Source organism: Lutjanus erythropterus, chromosome 14, assembly GCF_056507025.1.
Source record: "Lutjanus erythropterus isolate fLutEry1 chromosome 14, fLutEry1.hap2, whole genome shotgun sequence".
Classification (NCBI taxonomy): Eukaryota; Metazoa; Chordata; class Actinopteri; order Lutjaniformes; family Lutjanidae; genus Lutjanus; species Lutjanus erythropterus.
Genome location: NC_139330.1, coordinates 21,509,039 through 21,523,585, shown reverse-complemented (window position 1 = coordinate 21,523,585; position 14,547 = coordinate 21,509,039). Strand labels below are relative to the sequence as shown.

General features: G+C 41.0%; 1 protein-coding gene across 3 annotated transcripts in view; it reads right to left on the bottom strand.

Annotated features, from left to right (window-relative positions):
- The window catches only part of dachc (dachshund c), a 35,109-nt gene extending 24,098 nt beyond the window's left edge, over positions 1-11,011 (bottom strand). For 2 of the 3 annotated variants that reach the window (XM_084736104.1, XM_084736105.1), the window contains exon 1: positions 10,220-11,010. In XM_084736104.1, the coding sequence (XP_084592230.1) occupies positions 10,220-10,806 (587 nt within the window). In that variant the 5' untranslated portion in view covers positions 10,807-11,010. Of the gene's footprint in view, positions 1-10,219 lie in introns of all 3 variants that reach the window. The other variant, XM_084736106.1, reaches the window with a different exon arrangement.
- Positions 11,012-14,547: the final 3,536 nt, after the last annotated feature.

The window sequence follows — 14,547 nt, the reverse complement described above, 5'->3', positions numbered from 1 at the left end:
GGCAGAAAACACGAGCTAACATCAGTCATTAGGCAGTTTAATACGTTACTCCCTCCGCAGTCAGTCAGTTTTTCATGCTGAGACTGAGATGGGTGGCCTGGTTAGAGAAACTGTCCTTCAGTCTGTAAACCTCTGATCCTGCTGAAGTGTCAACAAGCAAAAACACTGAAACCTGACCGCTTCCAGGAAGGCTGCTGTACAGCAAATCTGACCTCCCTGTGGATACGAGCAAGCAAAAAAGGAGTTTCCCTATGGCATCAATAAAGCACCTCATTACTGTTCAGCTTACTCATTCATTTGTTTGCTTATTAAATGTGTTTGCTCGCCTCCTTCCCTCTCCATCCTCTCCTCATTCGGTCATTCACTCCCTTTTTTTTTCCCGCCATGTCACGAATTTCCTCAATACAGGCTGTGACTACAAGCAGATTCACATGGTTTGATTGAGCCGGGCATGCTCAATCAATCCTGGAGGAAGTATGTGAAAAGCTGTCAGACATCACTTTGGCTCTGACTAAACGGTGTGAATGTCCTGACAGGGGAAATGACACGGGCCACATCAGGCTTAATGACAACCAGCGCAGCTCATCTCCTTTCATACCAGCCTGACATTGGATAACATGAGTCTGTGGGTGCACATGTGTCTGCAAAGTGTGTGTGTGTGTGTGTGTGTGTGAAAGAGGGGAAAGGGAGATGGGAAAGAAGAGGCACAGAGGACGTGACAGTGAGGAAAAGAACAGTAAAGATGGAAAGGGAGATGGAGGGAAAGGTGAGGAGATGTAAAGTGAGACCGAGAGAGTGCGAAAAGGTGAGAAAGAGTAAAAAAAAAAAAAAAGAGGGAGATAGACTAGCAGCAGCAGCAGCTTCCTAGCGTGGGGTGTCTTTGAGCAGATTTTAATTAGAATCTAATCCAGCCGTCATTAAGGCCCCATAAACGAAGCTGTCAGTCAGGAGATTAATGGCGCCTCATTTGCATATTGCATATAATTCATCAATTACCCAGCAGAAAGGACCAATCCCCTGTTGACACACCCACTGGCTGAGAAAGGGGGGGAGAGAGATGGAGAGAGACAAAAAGACAGAGAGAAAGATTGTGTAGTCACTAACTGTGGGAGAAAAACAGGTAGCTGGTGTGCGTGCGTGTGTGTGATTGTGTGTGTGTGGCATGTGTGTGTATGAAGTGTTCAAAGGTTAATTTGATGAGCCGATGAGCTCCACAGTTCCTGCCCTCGGTTTTAATGAGTTGTTATTATTGTCTCTTATTATGGGCCCAGACCGACTGGGATGTGACAGCTGACATCAGATATCACACACACACACACGCACACACACACACGTACGCACGCATGCACAGGCACGTAGATGGTGAAAGAGACACACTCAGGTAGACATATTCACACATGCATGACATGAACAGACAGCAGGAATGTGCAAGAGGGATGAAGTTGTGAATGTGTGTGTGTAGGTGTGCACGAATATCAATCACGTTGTAGGGACATAAATCTGTTTCCACACCCCCGATGTGGGGACCCATCTTCTTATGGGGACAAAACAGAAGTCCATATAACATAAATCATTAAAGACTTGGGTTAAGATTAGGTTTAGGTTAAGGTTGGGTTAGGCAAGTAGTCATTATGGGTAAGGGTAGAGGCTGGGGTTAAAGGTTAGGATTATGTGTATTACTGTGTTGTGGGGACATAAATCTGTTTCCACACTAACATTGTGGGGACCAGCCTCCCTTATGGGGACAAAACGCAACTCCACATTTTGCAAATCACTGTCGACTTGAGTGAGGGTTAGGTTAGGTTTAGGTTAGAGTAAGGGCTCGGATTAAGTTAGGCAAGTAGTCGTTATGGGTAGAGGTTAAGGTTAGGTGAATTACTCATGTGGTGTCCCCATAATGTAAATCATTAAATTTTAGAGCTAAGATTTAAAATTTTAGGGTTAGGCTTAGGCTTAGGCAAAAAGTCATTATGAGTAGGGTTAGGGTAATTAACCAGTAAAATGACCATAAATCAATGTAATGTCCTCTGAAGTGATGAAAGCATAACTGTGAGTGTGTGTGTGTGTGTGTGTGTTTTTTTTGGGAGCAGGGGGTGCATTCACATCAAATACAATATTTTCTTGTAGTGCATATAGAGTAGCATACTGTGTTTAACAAAAGCAGGAAATGTATTTTTAGGTTTCAAGTTTGAAGGTAAAGCTGCAACTGATGTTGAAACAATTCAAATAATTACACACACTCACACACACATATACACACACAAATGCAGAAGCACACACCAGTGGGGGGAAATAAAATACACAGAGACCAAAGACTGTGGTTGGTTTTTACTGCAGCCACTTCCCTTTCCCTTACTACTGTTTATTTGCACACACTAATTAATGGCCTCCGTGTAAGTGTGTGTGTGTTGGTGTGTGTGCCTTTGTATATGTTGCATTTTAGGAGGCATAAAGAACTGGAACCTAATTTTGTGTTTAGTCTGCAAGTGCGTTGATACATCAAAGTGACCCGTAGAGGGAGGTCTTATGTGTGTGTTGTGTGTTTTTTCTGAGTGTGTGTGTGTGTGTGAGGTTGGAGAGCACCGGTTCCCTGAGGTAGGATTAATGAAAAAGCCTTTCATGGAAAAGTCATCAAGCTGAGGGGATGGAATGAGAGAGAGGAGGGGGAAGAGAGAAAACAGTGCATTGTGTGTGTGTGTCTAGTGTGTGTAAGGTGTGTGTGTGTATGTGTGTGTGTGTGTGTGTGTGTGTGTGTGTGTGTGTGTGTGTGTGTAGAGGAGGGGGTGTATGGCTTATGACCTCTTTGTCTCAAACTTTAATTAAAATCTCACCCAGACGTCCTCCCTCATGCCAACGCTCTGGCCACACACACTCACACACACACACAAACACACACACACACACATTTTTTTAAAGGGTACTCTGTACATTGAGTTCTGCCCTCCAAAAGCTTAGCGTGTGTGTTACCTGAAACATGAAACGCCAAACATGGCAGCTGGAGCTTAGCGCAGGTGGAACAGAAACAAAACATAACAAAGATGACAGATCTCTCTCTCTCTCTTCCTTGCTAGCACATACACAAACACACACACACGCACACACACACACAGAGGGGAAAGAGAAAAGTAATGAAAGAAGAGGAAGTGTTACAGTCAAAACAGTGGAACAGCTACTGGCATGAAGGGACTGAGGTGCTGATAGGTAGCAGCTGTGTGTGTGTGTTTATGTGAGTGTGTGAGGGGGGGAAAAAAAGAGAACTAGCTCAAACAAGATTTTTGTTTGGAATATATTAGTGGCGGTTTACAGCTCCCATGCTCCCATCCTTTCAATCTGTGTTTATCACGCGGGTTTGTATTCGCCGTCACGGTCCGGTTTGATAAATCATATCGTCGTCCTTGCCGCTGCGCAGGAAGACTTATGCTGCTGGTTAAGAGAAGGCAGGGAAAGATTGATGTTGTGATCTTCCTCTCAAATCGAGGGGCTGAAAAAGCTTTATGCGCCATTGTTATTAGGAAGGCCTGTGTGATGATGTCATGAAAGAAGCAGGCAGGACAACACACACACACACACACACACACACACACAGTCACACACACTCACAGAGACAGGACGTTTGATCATGGCAAGAATCTGATCTCCTAAACTGATACCGCCTTGCATTCCTCTCCCACATTCCAGGGTCAAGACGATGTCAGGACTGTGTGTGTGCAAAAGTGTGTGTACTCCCTTAAAACCTGTCATAGTGGCAGACATGGAGGCCCTCTCTATCTCATCGTGCTCCTCTCTATAAAACATCAAAAGAGTGCGGAGGTTAAAGTTGAGCTAATCACCCCACCCTAACACACACACACACACACACACACACACACACACACACACACACACACACACACACACACACACACACACCTCCCCTTCATCTTAACACTGCTGACTTTGACAGTGAGTTATGGCATGGCAGTGGGGCTCAGCTTTGAGGAGTCCACCTTCCCACACACACACACTCACAGACGCACACACAACGCTGGCTTACCGCTGCCAACTTGCGCAGTCGAGAGTTACCACAGAGAAACACAAAGAGCTGGTTTTTGTTGTACTCCACAGGCCGCTTCGTCTCATTTATCATTCATCGTTTCATTTAACTAACATTTTTTTTTTTGCCACATGTTTCATATTCCTCTCTGCTTGTGTAAATGTCCTTGGTTTTAATAGCTGCAAAGAAACACACGTGAACATATCTATTAAAGGAACAATATGTAACAAATAGTTCAACAATTAGTCCAAATAGGGAGTTGAAGTCATTGATAGAATATTAAATAGGTTGAAATCTTATGCAATATACAATCTATGCTTTAAGTGAGTTGTTTGCCCCCTCCCTCCAAGACTTGAGGAAACTCAGGCAGGCTGCAGGAACACTGCAGGAACACTGCAGGAGCACAAGATGAGCACAAGATGAGCACAAGATGAGCACAGCATTGTGATTTGACAAAAACAAGCGAGTTCATCAGTTGTTTGTAATTGTCAGTTACCTGTCAATGTAAAGCCAAATCCGTTATTCTGAAAACAAAAGCTGCTCTGAAAATATACACTGGAGTTGGAGTTCAGTGACTGCCTGTGTTACTACCCGCCACACTCCATTAAGATATTGTTCAAATTATAAACATCTTCTCCTTCTAGAAGATTTTTAGTTATTTCTTATAACTCATAAACAGACACTTACTGATTTGGCGAAGATTTAACACTCATTTGAACCCTAATTAACATGAAACAGGTGAACAATAACACAAGTTAAAGGCCGGGGTTGAGAAGTAACTTGTTTCAACTTCTTTCCTTAATCTCTCATGACATTTCATGGTCATTTTATGATTTATTACATCATATAAACAGCAGATTTCTCCTTTAAATGGTCAGTTAACCTGTAGGTCTCTTTTGTTTTACTATTCTTACTGTCTTTTTTTTATATACACTTGCAAATCATGTAAATTGAATTAAACCTCATTTACGTTTTTATATTATTCCTTTTACCTCTTGTGGTATCTAGTAAGGTTGTCAATAGTATCAATACGTTTTTGATTGTTTAAAATGATACAATATCCATTATTTTTAAGTATCGAAAGTACCAAACCTCTTTAAAAAATGATGTATGTGCTCATTCAACATTCCTGACATTTGGCTTGCAGCATAGCAAGTGTTCAGTGACTTTTTCTGCAACAGCACTGGTTGTTAATAACAAAGAAAAGATTTTTAAATCTTATTTTCTGTGGCTAGGACGTTTTTTACTCTTCACTGTGCTGTCAAAAGAGGTACTGAGCAGTGTATTTGTATACTGGTACTGCATCAAAAATTTAAATTCTGGTATCTAGCCATGCTGGCTTTGACGTACTGAGGTTTTCATTTTTCTGCTTCCACTTCTGTACAAATGGAAGTGAATGGAATTTCATCTGTAGTGCTCACATCACGAGAGAAGGATATTTTCAGCAACATCTCTTTCCTGAAAGAGGAAAATCAACATAGCACAACGTCAACTGTTTTCATGGGAACTTTTTCTTCAGAAGTAGGTCCTCTGAAAACAATTACATGTCTGTTTGTTGTCTGTCCTCCAACACATGGACCCTGTTTCTGGAAAACCACTTTTTATATGGTCATTTTCAAGGCTTTCAACATCACAAACAAAATTCCATTTAAAGCTGCAACTAACGCTTACTGTCATCAATCAATCTGTCAGTCAGGTTTTCAATTAACTGATTACTTGTTTCGTTCATCCAATGTCAGAAAACTGAATGAAAATTTTGATCACTGTTTCCTAACATCCATGTCTTGTTTTGTCCACAACCCACAGATATTCAGATTATTGTCATAGAGGAGCAAAAAGACAAAAAGTATTCCTATTTGAGAAACTGAAATCAGAGAATTTGGATAGTTTTTCTGAAAGAATGGACTCAAAATGATTAATCAGTTATCAAAATAGTTGGCAACTAATTGATTATTCGACTGATCTAATTCCATTCACCTTCATTTTTTGTGTGGGAAGCAAGAATCTTAGAGACAGATATCTCAAAATGACAGAAAACAGAACTATCTGCATGGTAGATATCAAGCAGAAGATGATAAAATATTCTTTTTGTAATTTAGATGATCAAATCCTTTAAAGTAGCAGCACTTGTGACACACATCTTGTGCTACTTCTCAGTTGTTTGTGTAAAAAACGCACAAATGCAGAATCCAAGTGTTGTTATTAACCTGTGCTTTGTTAAAAAGTAACCAGAGATCTTGTACCTCGCCACATTACGCTTCTTTTATGCTTGTAGGGGGTGGCATTTGTGTACTCCACACACAAGTATACATATATATCTACAATAACAGCACATTCTCACACACACATACACACAGTTTGACCTGAGCGAGCTGTTTGATGTGTGTTCCTAACAGAGAATGAAACTGTTCCTTTGTGAGGGAGAAAGAAAAGGACGGAGGATCAGGTTGCCTCCTACACGCCATGTTCTCTCTGTGGAACTAATGTCATTTAGCAGCAAAGCCAGCAAACACACAGGCGTGACCATGGGAGTTTGTGTGTGTAAGAAGATGACAGAGAGAGTGTGTGTATGTGTGTGTGTGTGTGCCACCTATGCATGAATTATAACTAGGCTTTGACTGAGGGTGAAGTCGGCCCTTCTTCTTCATGGCTTGATGAGTCAGTGGTCAGTGTGTGTGTGTGTGTGTTTGTGCACAGCAGGAGCAAAAGAGGAAGACAAAGAGAAGAGGGAAAGACAATGATAAACAGAGGACATTTGTGTAACCTTTGCTTCAAAACGGTTCATGTTAATCTTAAAAAAGAGCCAATAAATGAACAAAAAGAATAAACAGCAGGGATGTAAAGCATTCTGTTACTCATGTTAAAACTATCAGACAAGGCTGTTATTTCTCCTCCAGCCTGTCTGACTGTACTGGACTGGAAAATAATAAGTGATGGCTGTCTTAATCAGTAACAAAAACCCTCACTGAGCACTGGCGCTGTCAGAGAGCCGTAACGTCACATTGTCGAGGATGTTCTTGGAACTTTTAAGTTCAGTCGGCCAGCCTTCCTGCTTTAACAGTCTCAGGTCTAACCTTTCTACCTGCTACTGTATGTCGCTCCATCCCCGCACAAGGATTTACTTAGAAACTTCTAATGCAGGGTGATGATACTAATGGCTACCACAGCACATTTGAAGCCTTCAGACAAAGAATCACGCTAGTCGTTTGAAGATCTCAGACGACTGATGTTTCCAGATCTCATTAACTAAAGGCTGTTTGAGTGTTGTGTGGATAATTAGAGACGGCAGAGGCTGTGTATTTTCAGCGGTTGTAGAACAACGTTCCCATTAACACCTGACACACAAAGAAATCCCAAAGCAGCCAGAAGAAGATGCATCTGGATTTCGTCTTGGTTGGAGGGCCTCGAATGCTTTAAGCGCAGGTGTTCATCTGCACACGTGGTGGAGCTGGAAGCTGATTCTCACAATAGTTTGTTTCTGGTTTTGCTCAACAAGTCAAAGCTTGTATCAAAAGGTAACACCTGGTATTAAAATCAAAAGGAGCACATGAATGATTTGACCTACACCCAAGAAACATAAAAGAAAAGGTGGAAAAAGTAGTTTATACATTGCAAAATCTGAACACATCTTGACACATCCTCTATCTGAATTTAATGGCAGGTGTAAATTGGATCATTCATGCTCCAAGGAGTGAGGATTAACTATCAAACAATATAAATTCCCAAAACTGAGGCTAATCCACACTCCTCTGGATTGAAACCCATGCTGTTACGAGCATGTGGTCCACGCAACAGCAGACCGCGGCACCAGGAAACCACAAATCCCCGCCAATTTAGCCCCCTTTATCCAAAACATCTCTGCGGTGCACTGGATTGATGACCCATGTAGTTGGTCACCATCAGAGTTCTGCAAAACAGCTCATTTACATAATCGCATCATAAATACCGAGAATTCATTTAATCATCTCCTCTGTTCTGATGCTCAGGGCTAAAGAGTGTTGATATGATAAGACAGCGAGTTATTAAGGAAGGAGAGAGAGGGAGGCAGCGAGAAGGAGACAGAGCAAAGGGATCAGTGAGTGAGTGAGTGAGCTTGTCCTGATTTAAGCTGCCGCTTGGGGCCAAATGAAAATTAATTAATTTCTGTGAAGAATCAATTTCTCAGAATGACAGTGTCAGATTCAATGTGTGTACATGTGTGTGTGTGTGTCAGAAAGACAGAGGGAGGCTGTGTGTGTATGTGTGTGTGTCTGTGTGCATGTCAAAGAGAGCGGGAGATCATAGCGTATGATAATATGACAAACTTTTAAGAGTGTTTTTTTATTGAGATTACTAAAATTCATTATCATCAACACTATCGATGCCATCATCACCATCACAGCGTTTACCATCCGTTAAAATGGTGATTAGTGACAGAGCCAGCAGCACGAATGGGGTGAGTAAAAAGGAGTTAACTGGACCTCCAGTCAGTCAAATGGTATAAAACCTCCAACACAAACAAAATTAAAACATATTTTCAGAAATAAATATTTATGGAATATTCCTTTTAACCAGCACAGTTTATGTTTCAACTCTATTGACCTTTAATTTAGAGGAATCTCATGCAGATATGAGAGCAAAGCTTTTGCCAAATCTTGAAATATTACAGAAATATTATAATACACTTACATAATGCTGCAACTCATGATTATTTTCATTATCAATTGTTGAACTGGTGCTCATTCTCCCGATTAATCACGTTGTTGTTTGAGCCATAAAATACCAAAAATAAATTAATTAATTAATGAATGAAATAGTGAAAGCTGTCAATCAAGGTGATGTCCTCAAATGTCTTGTTTTGTTCACAATCTACTCAGTTTCATAAAGGAGTAAAGAAACCAAAAAATATTCACATTCAAGAAGCTGAAATCAGAGAATTTGGATATTTTTTCTTTAAAAAAAAAAAACTCAGAATCAATGAATCAAAATAGTTGGCGATTAACTGAAGAGTTAACAACTGATCGATTAATAAAACATAACAGTAAAGTTGCAAACTAATCATTAATTATAAATGACAGCAATTTGAAATTTAGATTTTTGTGATGTATCACTGGAGTTTTATCGAGATCTGCAGACTGTAACAGTGTAAAGGTGAGCAGATGTTCCTAAAATCCTTCATGTTCACTGGATTCCTTATACCTGCTTTAGATCAGTGGTTTTCAAACTGGGGTCAAAGGACCAACAGGAGCCTTTGAGTAGTTTACAGGAGGTCCCCAGCAAAAAGGGGAACAAAATATTTATCTTTTATCACATTTTTTGGAAGCTGGAACAGTGAGGGAAAAATATGGCTTGCCGTTTTGACTGATTGTAATTCACAGTCCTAGTTTGATCACTGATTGACTATGAAGCCTTTGTTATCTTCAAACCTAAAAATAAAAACATACTCAATTCTTAAGACAAAATCCTCTCACACTGAAAGTCTTTGCTCTCATGTACATGTATTATGGGGATCCTAGACATGAAAAAGTTTGGGAACCCCTGCTTCAGATTAGTGCTTCTCAACCTGGGGGTCAGGACCCCTAATGGGGTTTGTGAGATAATTTCTGAGGGTCACCAGATGGTTGTAGAAAAAAAAAAAATATTGTGGCAAGAACCGAGAGCCAGGAAGCAGCACTCAGCGACATCAGCACCTTAATGACATTCAACATAAATGACAATCACTCAAAAATATGCAAAATACAGCTGGCCTCAAGAAATGTAACAGTAACCTGGATAAAACTATAAACCAGCAAAAAAAATACAATTACCAACATAAATCACCATGTTCTGAACAGACAGGAGCATTAACAAAATGTATGATGTGAATTTTGTAACATCAAATAACAAACTTAACAAACTATTCAGTGTAGCAAGAGACATTGGTGGGAAATGAGGCCATATTTTACAAATGAGGAATGTTTTTTAAATTACATTGCCATATTGCCTTAGAATAAATTTTTACCATATTTGTTAAAGTTAAAGCAATGGTCTTTTTGTTTAGGTTTCTCCAGGGGTGAGGGGTCACCAACCTTATTTTTCTGAGGGGTCACAACTGAAAAAAGGTTGAGAACCCCTCTTTTAGATATCCCCACCTGCTGCACCCGCCCTCCTCAAACATAAGATGGGTAACCCTACATCCACCGGGTCACCCCAGCCCTCCCGACTCACCTTGCGTTGGTACAGTCGTTGTAGAGGGTCTCGAAGTCCTGCCTGGAGATGAGTTTGCACCGGTTCACTCCGGGCTGGATGGCCCCGAGTCCCCGCAGCACCCGCACCTGCTCCACGTTGCACACCACCGGGGAAATGTCCAGCCGCTTCAGCTTGGTGTAGACGGTGTGGAGCCCGCCGACCAGGTGCTTGAGGAACACGTCGAAAGCCTGCGGCAGGCAGATGAGCTCCGTGTCTTTCACGGTGAACGAGGCCAGCTTGGCACCTTTCACCTCCACCAGTTTGCACTCGTTGTTCTGCGGCGTGCTCTCCACGGGCGACGGGGTGGCGTACACGGGCTTAGCGCCGCCGGACACCGGCGGGGCTCCTCCGCTCTTCAACGGGGTCCCGTTCGGGAGTAAAAGGTCCGCCCTGAACTGGTGGAGCAGGGCCGGGTGAGCCACCGGAGGAGCCGGCGAGGAAGCGGCGGAGGTGGCCGCAGGTGGCGGGGAGTTGGTGACCGGAGAGACGGAGCTCGGCACCGGGTGGTGTCCGAGCGGAGCCGCGGGGAGCAGAGCCGGAGCAGCCGAAGTTGCCATGGTGGTCATGTCCGAGAATTAGGAGCAAAAGTAAACTTCAAAGTCAACTATTTAACAAAGTAACTTCGCGGTCGCTTTGTGAGAGGGGAAGTGCGCATTGAGTTTGGCGAGGAGGAGAAGAGGGGGATAAAAGAAGAGGAGAGGAGAGGAGACAGGGTCCGTGTGTGGAAAAACAGATCACATAGTTGAGTCAGACTGAGAGGAGGCTTGTCTCCGAGCTGGAGATGCTACTGTCACATTATCATAAAGAGGAGGAGCCTGACCATGTTCTTAGAGAGTGAGAGACACATTCACACAGACAGGGAGAGAGAGGGAGAGGGGAGAGGAAAGATTAGCCTACATAAACTTTGGATAAGCCTATTTATGAACGCCCTAACGAAAAGACACTTTGATATTAATGCTTCTGATGGGGCTTAGTGTGTCTGTGGCACTCAATCTGTCTTCTTTACAACAATTTTAAATGATGGTTACTACTGTAATCTTCCCACATTACTGTGTGGGACTAAATAGTTGTGTAATTGTGTTATGCTTGAAAATGTTATGATCTGATTACTGTAGCTATTTGTCTTGAGAGCAAATATTCTCCATGTGTAAATACTTTAATATGGATGCCATCAGATAAATGTTACATGTTATAATAACAAGAGTGCTTTAGAATAAAATACGAAAACAGTAATCAGTAGAAAAATCCAAATATCAAATCACAAAAGTGTCAGTTTGTGATCTTTATTTCTAATTTTAAAAAGTATTTAAATGAGACAACATTGCTATAAAGGCTTGGATAGGAAAAACAGGGTCACCTTTCCTTGTAATGTCATTTTATTGTTGAAATAAATAAATAAAGCATGTTTATTATTTATGGTTTATTTGATGGACACATACAGTGTACACAGACAAATTCAAAAGAGCTACTAGGGTTTATAGCAGAGGCTAATTTGTAACCTTGCCCCTCTGGGGCTTTTTTGAAAATAGAGGATTTCAACAGTGAGGTAAAAAGATTAACTCCGTATACTGTACATATGAACAGTTCTGAATTTTAGGCTTAATTAACTAAATTTAAAAAAAAAAAAACTTGTTTCTTTGTGATGCGTGAATGAGAAAAGATCAGTTGATTCCACTAAATTCATTTATGATTTTTTAGTGAAGGAGTGCACTCAGTAGAGTACAGCTCCCCACCATGTATCCTGAAGAAATTTTGATTAGTGACTGTAATTTTGTTGCATTTTTTCCCAGTAACTTACAGACTACAAATACATTTATTTTGTACATGTAACTAGTTACTTTCCAGTACTGACTGTGTGAAATTTTGTCATAATTATAGGGGTGGGCAATATGGCCCGGAAAGAAATGTAACGATATTTCAGGGTATTCTGTGATAACAATAGTCTTAGTGATATAACAAAATACTGAAGAATATTTTTTGTTTACTCAGAATAGCTGTTGAGCTCTCCTCACGGGACTTTTGGCTCTCCTCTTACTCAACCAGTTGCTTCCTCTTGAGGTGGTGAAATGAGTTTGTTGTGTTGCACTGTTTTGTTGTTACGGTCTTCTTTCACTTCTTACATATTACTGTAGTTTATTGTACATCTGATCATTTGTATCTAAACCATTTCCACACACTGCAGGTGCTCCTCTTTTTGGAACCAACTCATGCACCGTAATACTGCCTTTATCACAATATGAATTCTTTATATCATTAATGGTTTATCGTGACACACCCCTACATCTTTTATCAAGTTGAGGTTTGTGTCAAATTTGAAGAAATTCGCTGAAGGCAATCTTGAGATATCGTGTTCACAAGAATGATATGATCCAAAAACATAATGCCTTTGGCCAGCATGGAGCAACAAAAAACAGAACAGTCATGGATGTGCACAAAAAATTAGGCAGATGGGGTTGAGTCGCATGTGAGATTAGCTGCAGACAAACTTCAGCTCCAGTGATCACTCATTCACTCACTGTACGCATGCGCACACAAGCAATCGCATGATCCCCTCAAGCTTACACCTGACGGAGATAATTAAAAGCTGATTGCAGCAAGACACAATAAAACACAAAGTTGTTTAACCAAGATTTTGTAGCAGTCTTAAAAGTGGTGTGGATCACATTTCAAGTGATCAGAGTTTCAGGATTTTGCTTCTTTCACAGAACAAGCTGTTTGAGCAAAAGATGTTTAGCAGAATGAATTCATGGTGAATCATCAGCCAAATTACTAGTATGTTCAAGTTTATTTTAATTTTGTCACTGCACTTGGATAAGACCCCCTTAAAAAGTAAATCAGGTACCTTTGTAAAAGATGTTTGACCTTTAAAGAAATGTCTGTTGCACTTCATTCCTGTCAGGTGCCATTGTTTTGTCCTTATTGTAATGTTAATTGTGCTCTATTCCATCATGTTCCTAAGTCAACAAAAATCTGAATCTGGATTTGTATGAAAAGGATCCAGAAAGAGTCAAACCAGACAGATGAGAGATGGTACGGAAGCTCATAAGGGTGGGGAGGGGGGCAATAACCTTGGTTTGACAAATTGACCCCTTTACCTGTTCCCTGTACTGCTTCCTCATCCAGTCTGCACACACACACACACACACACACACACAACCCGCACACACACTCCCATCATTTACATATGGAGCTTGCAGTCCTTTCAAAGTGGCTTTCACGGAACATTGTGCTGATAATGATCTTGGTCGTGAGGGAGAGAGAGACACAGATCTCCAGAGACCATCTCACCATAAGACAAGGGGGAAGAGGATAAAACTCCGACTGTACTCCAACTCAAAGGACTTTAACACTCTTTTCCTCACACACCCCCCCTCTCTCCAATAAGCCCTCTTGTGTTTTTTAATTGGCAGAAATTAATCTTTAGGATGTAGATGGTAGATTTACATTCATTAAAAGTCAAGAGAGGAAGCCAGGCTTGATGCTAATCAAATCTGCTTAATTATGCTTAACATGAGTATCTCCAGGGGAAGAGAGGGAGAGAGGCAGAGAGAGAGATAGCTAACTCGAACTTTTTACTTTTTGCCTTTGATAACTCCTGCTGAGTCTGGCCTTTTCCTTGCCAAAAAGAAATGTCACGACTCTCTTTCTCCATCTGTAGAAAATACACCGATAAAGCCATCAGTGTTAAGCAGGCCTGATTCATGTCGTAAATTCCCACCTTTGAGTGGTTAATAAGTAGTGAAATGTTCGGTTTTAACCTCCCAAACTGGTGCTTTGCAACTTTTTAGGATTGTGACATCAGCTAATAATAGATTTACGGATATACTACAGTTAGCTCACAAAAAAGACAGTGTAAACAAGGACCCGATGAGTAATATGTCAGCCTAAAGAAATGATTATACCCTTAGATACTATGTTTTTTCATCCATCCATGGTCTGGTAAGCAACCACAGTGTTTAAGAGAACCCTGTTACAGTAGATTGCAGGATGCCCTAGTGGGAAGTGACTTTGTCTCACAACAGGAAGGTCATAGGTTTAATTCCTACAGCAGCTATTGTGCTTAAACTCCCATGAAATGAAACAATGAACCTTAAACTCACTGCAAAATCTTTCCAGTTAACTTACTGAGATATAAAAACAGTGTGTACCATACAGAGGGGAAGAAAGAAACAAAGTTAGGTGCAAAATAGAAACATTTAAGGTCAAATTTGACCCCCGTTGTGTGGAGGAGTGGATAAAGCAGTACATATCTTTAGAAGGAAATTACCTGCTGAACCTAAAAGACAATATGCACAAGTAAAGTTAAA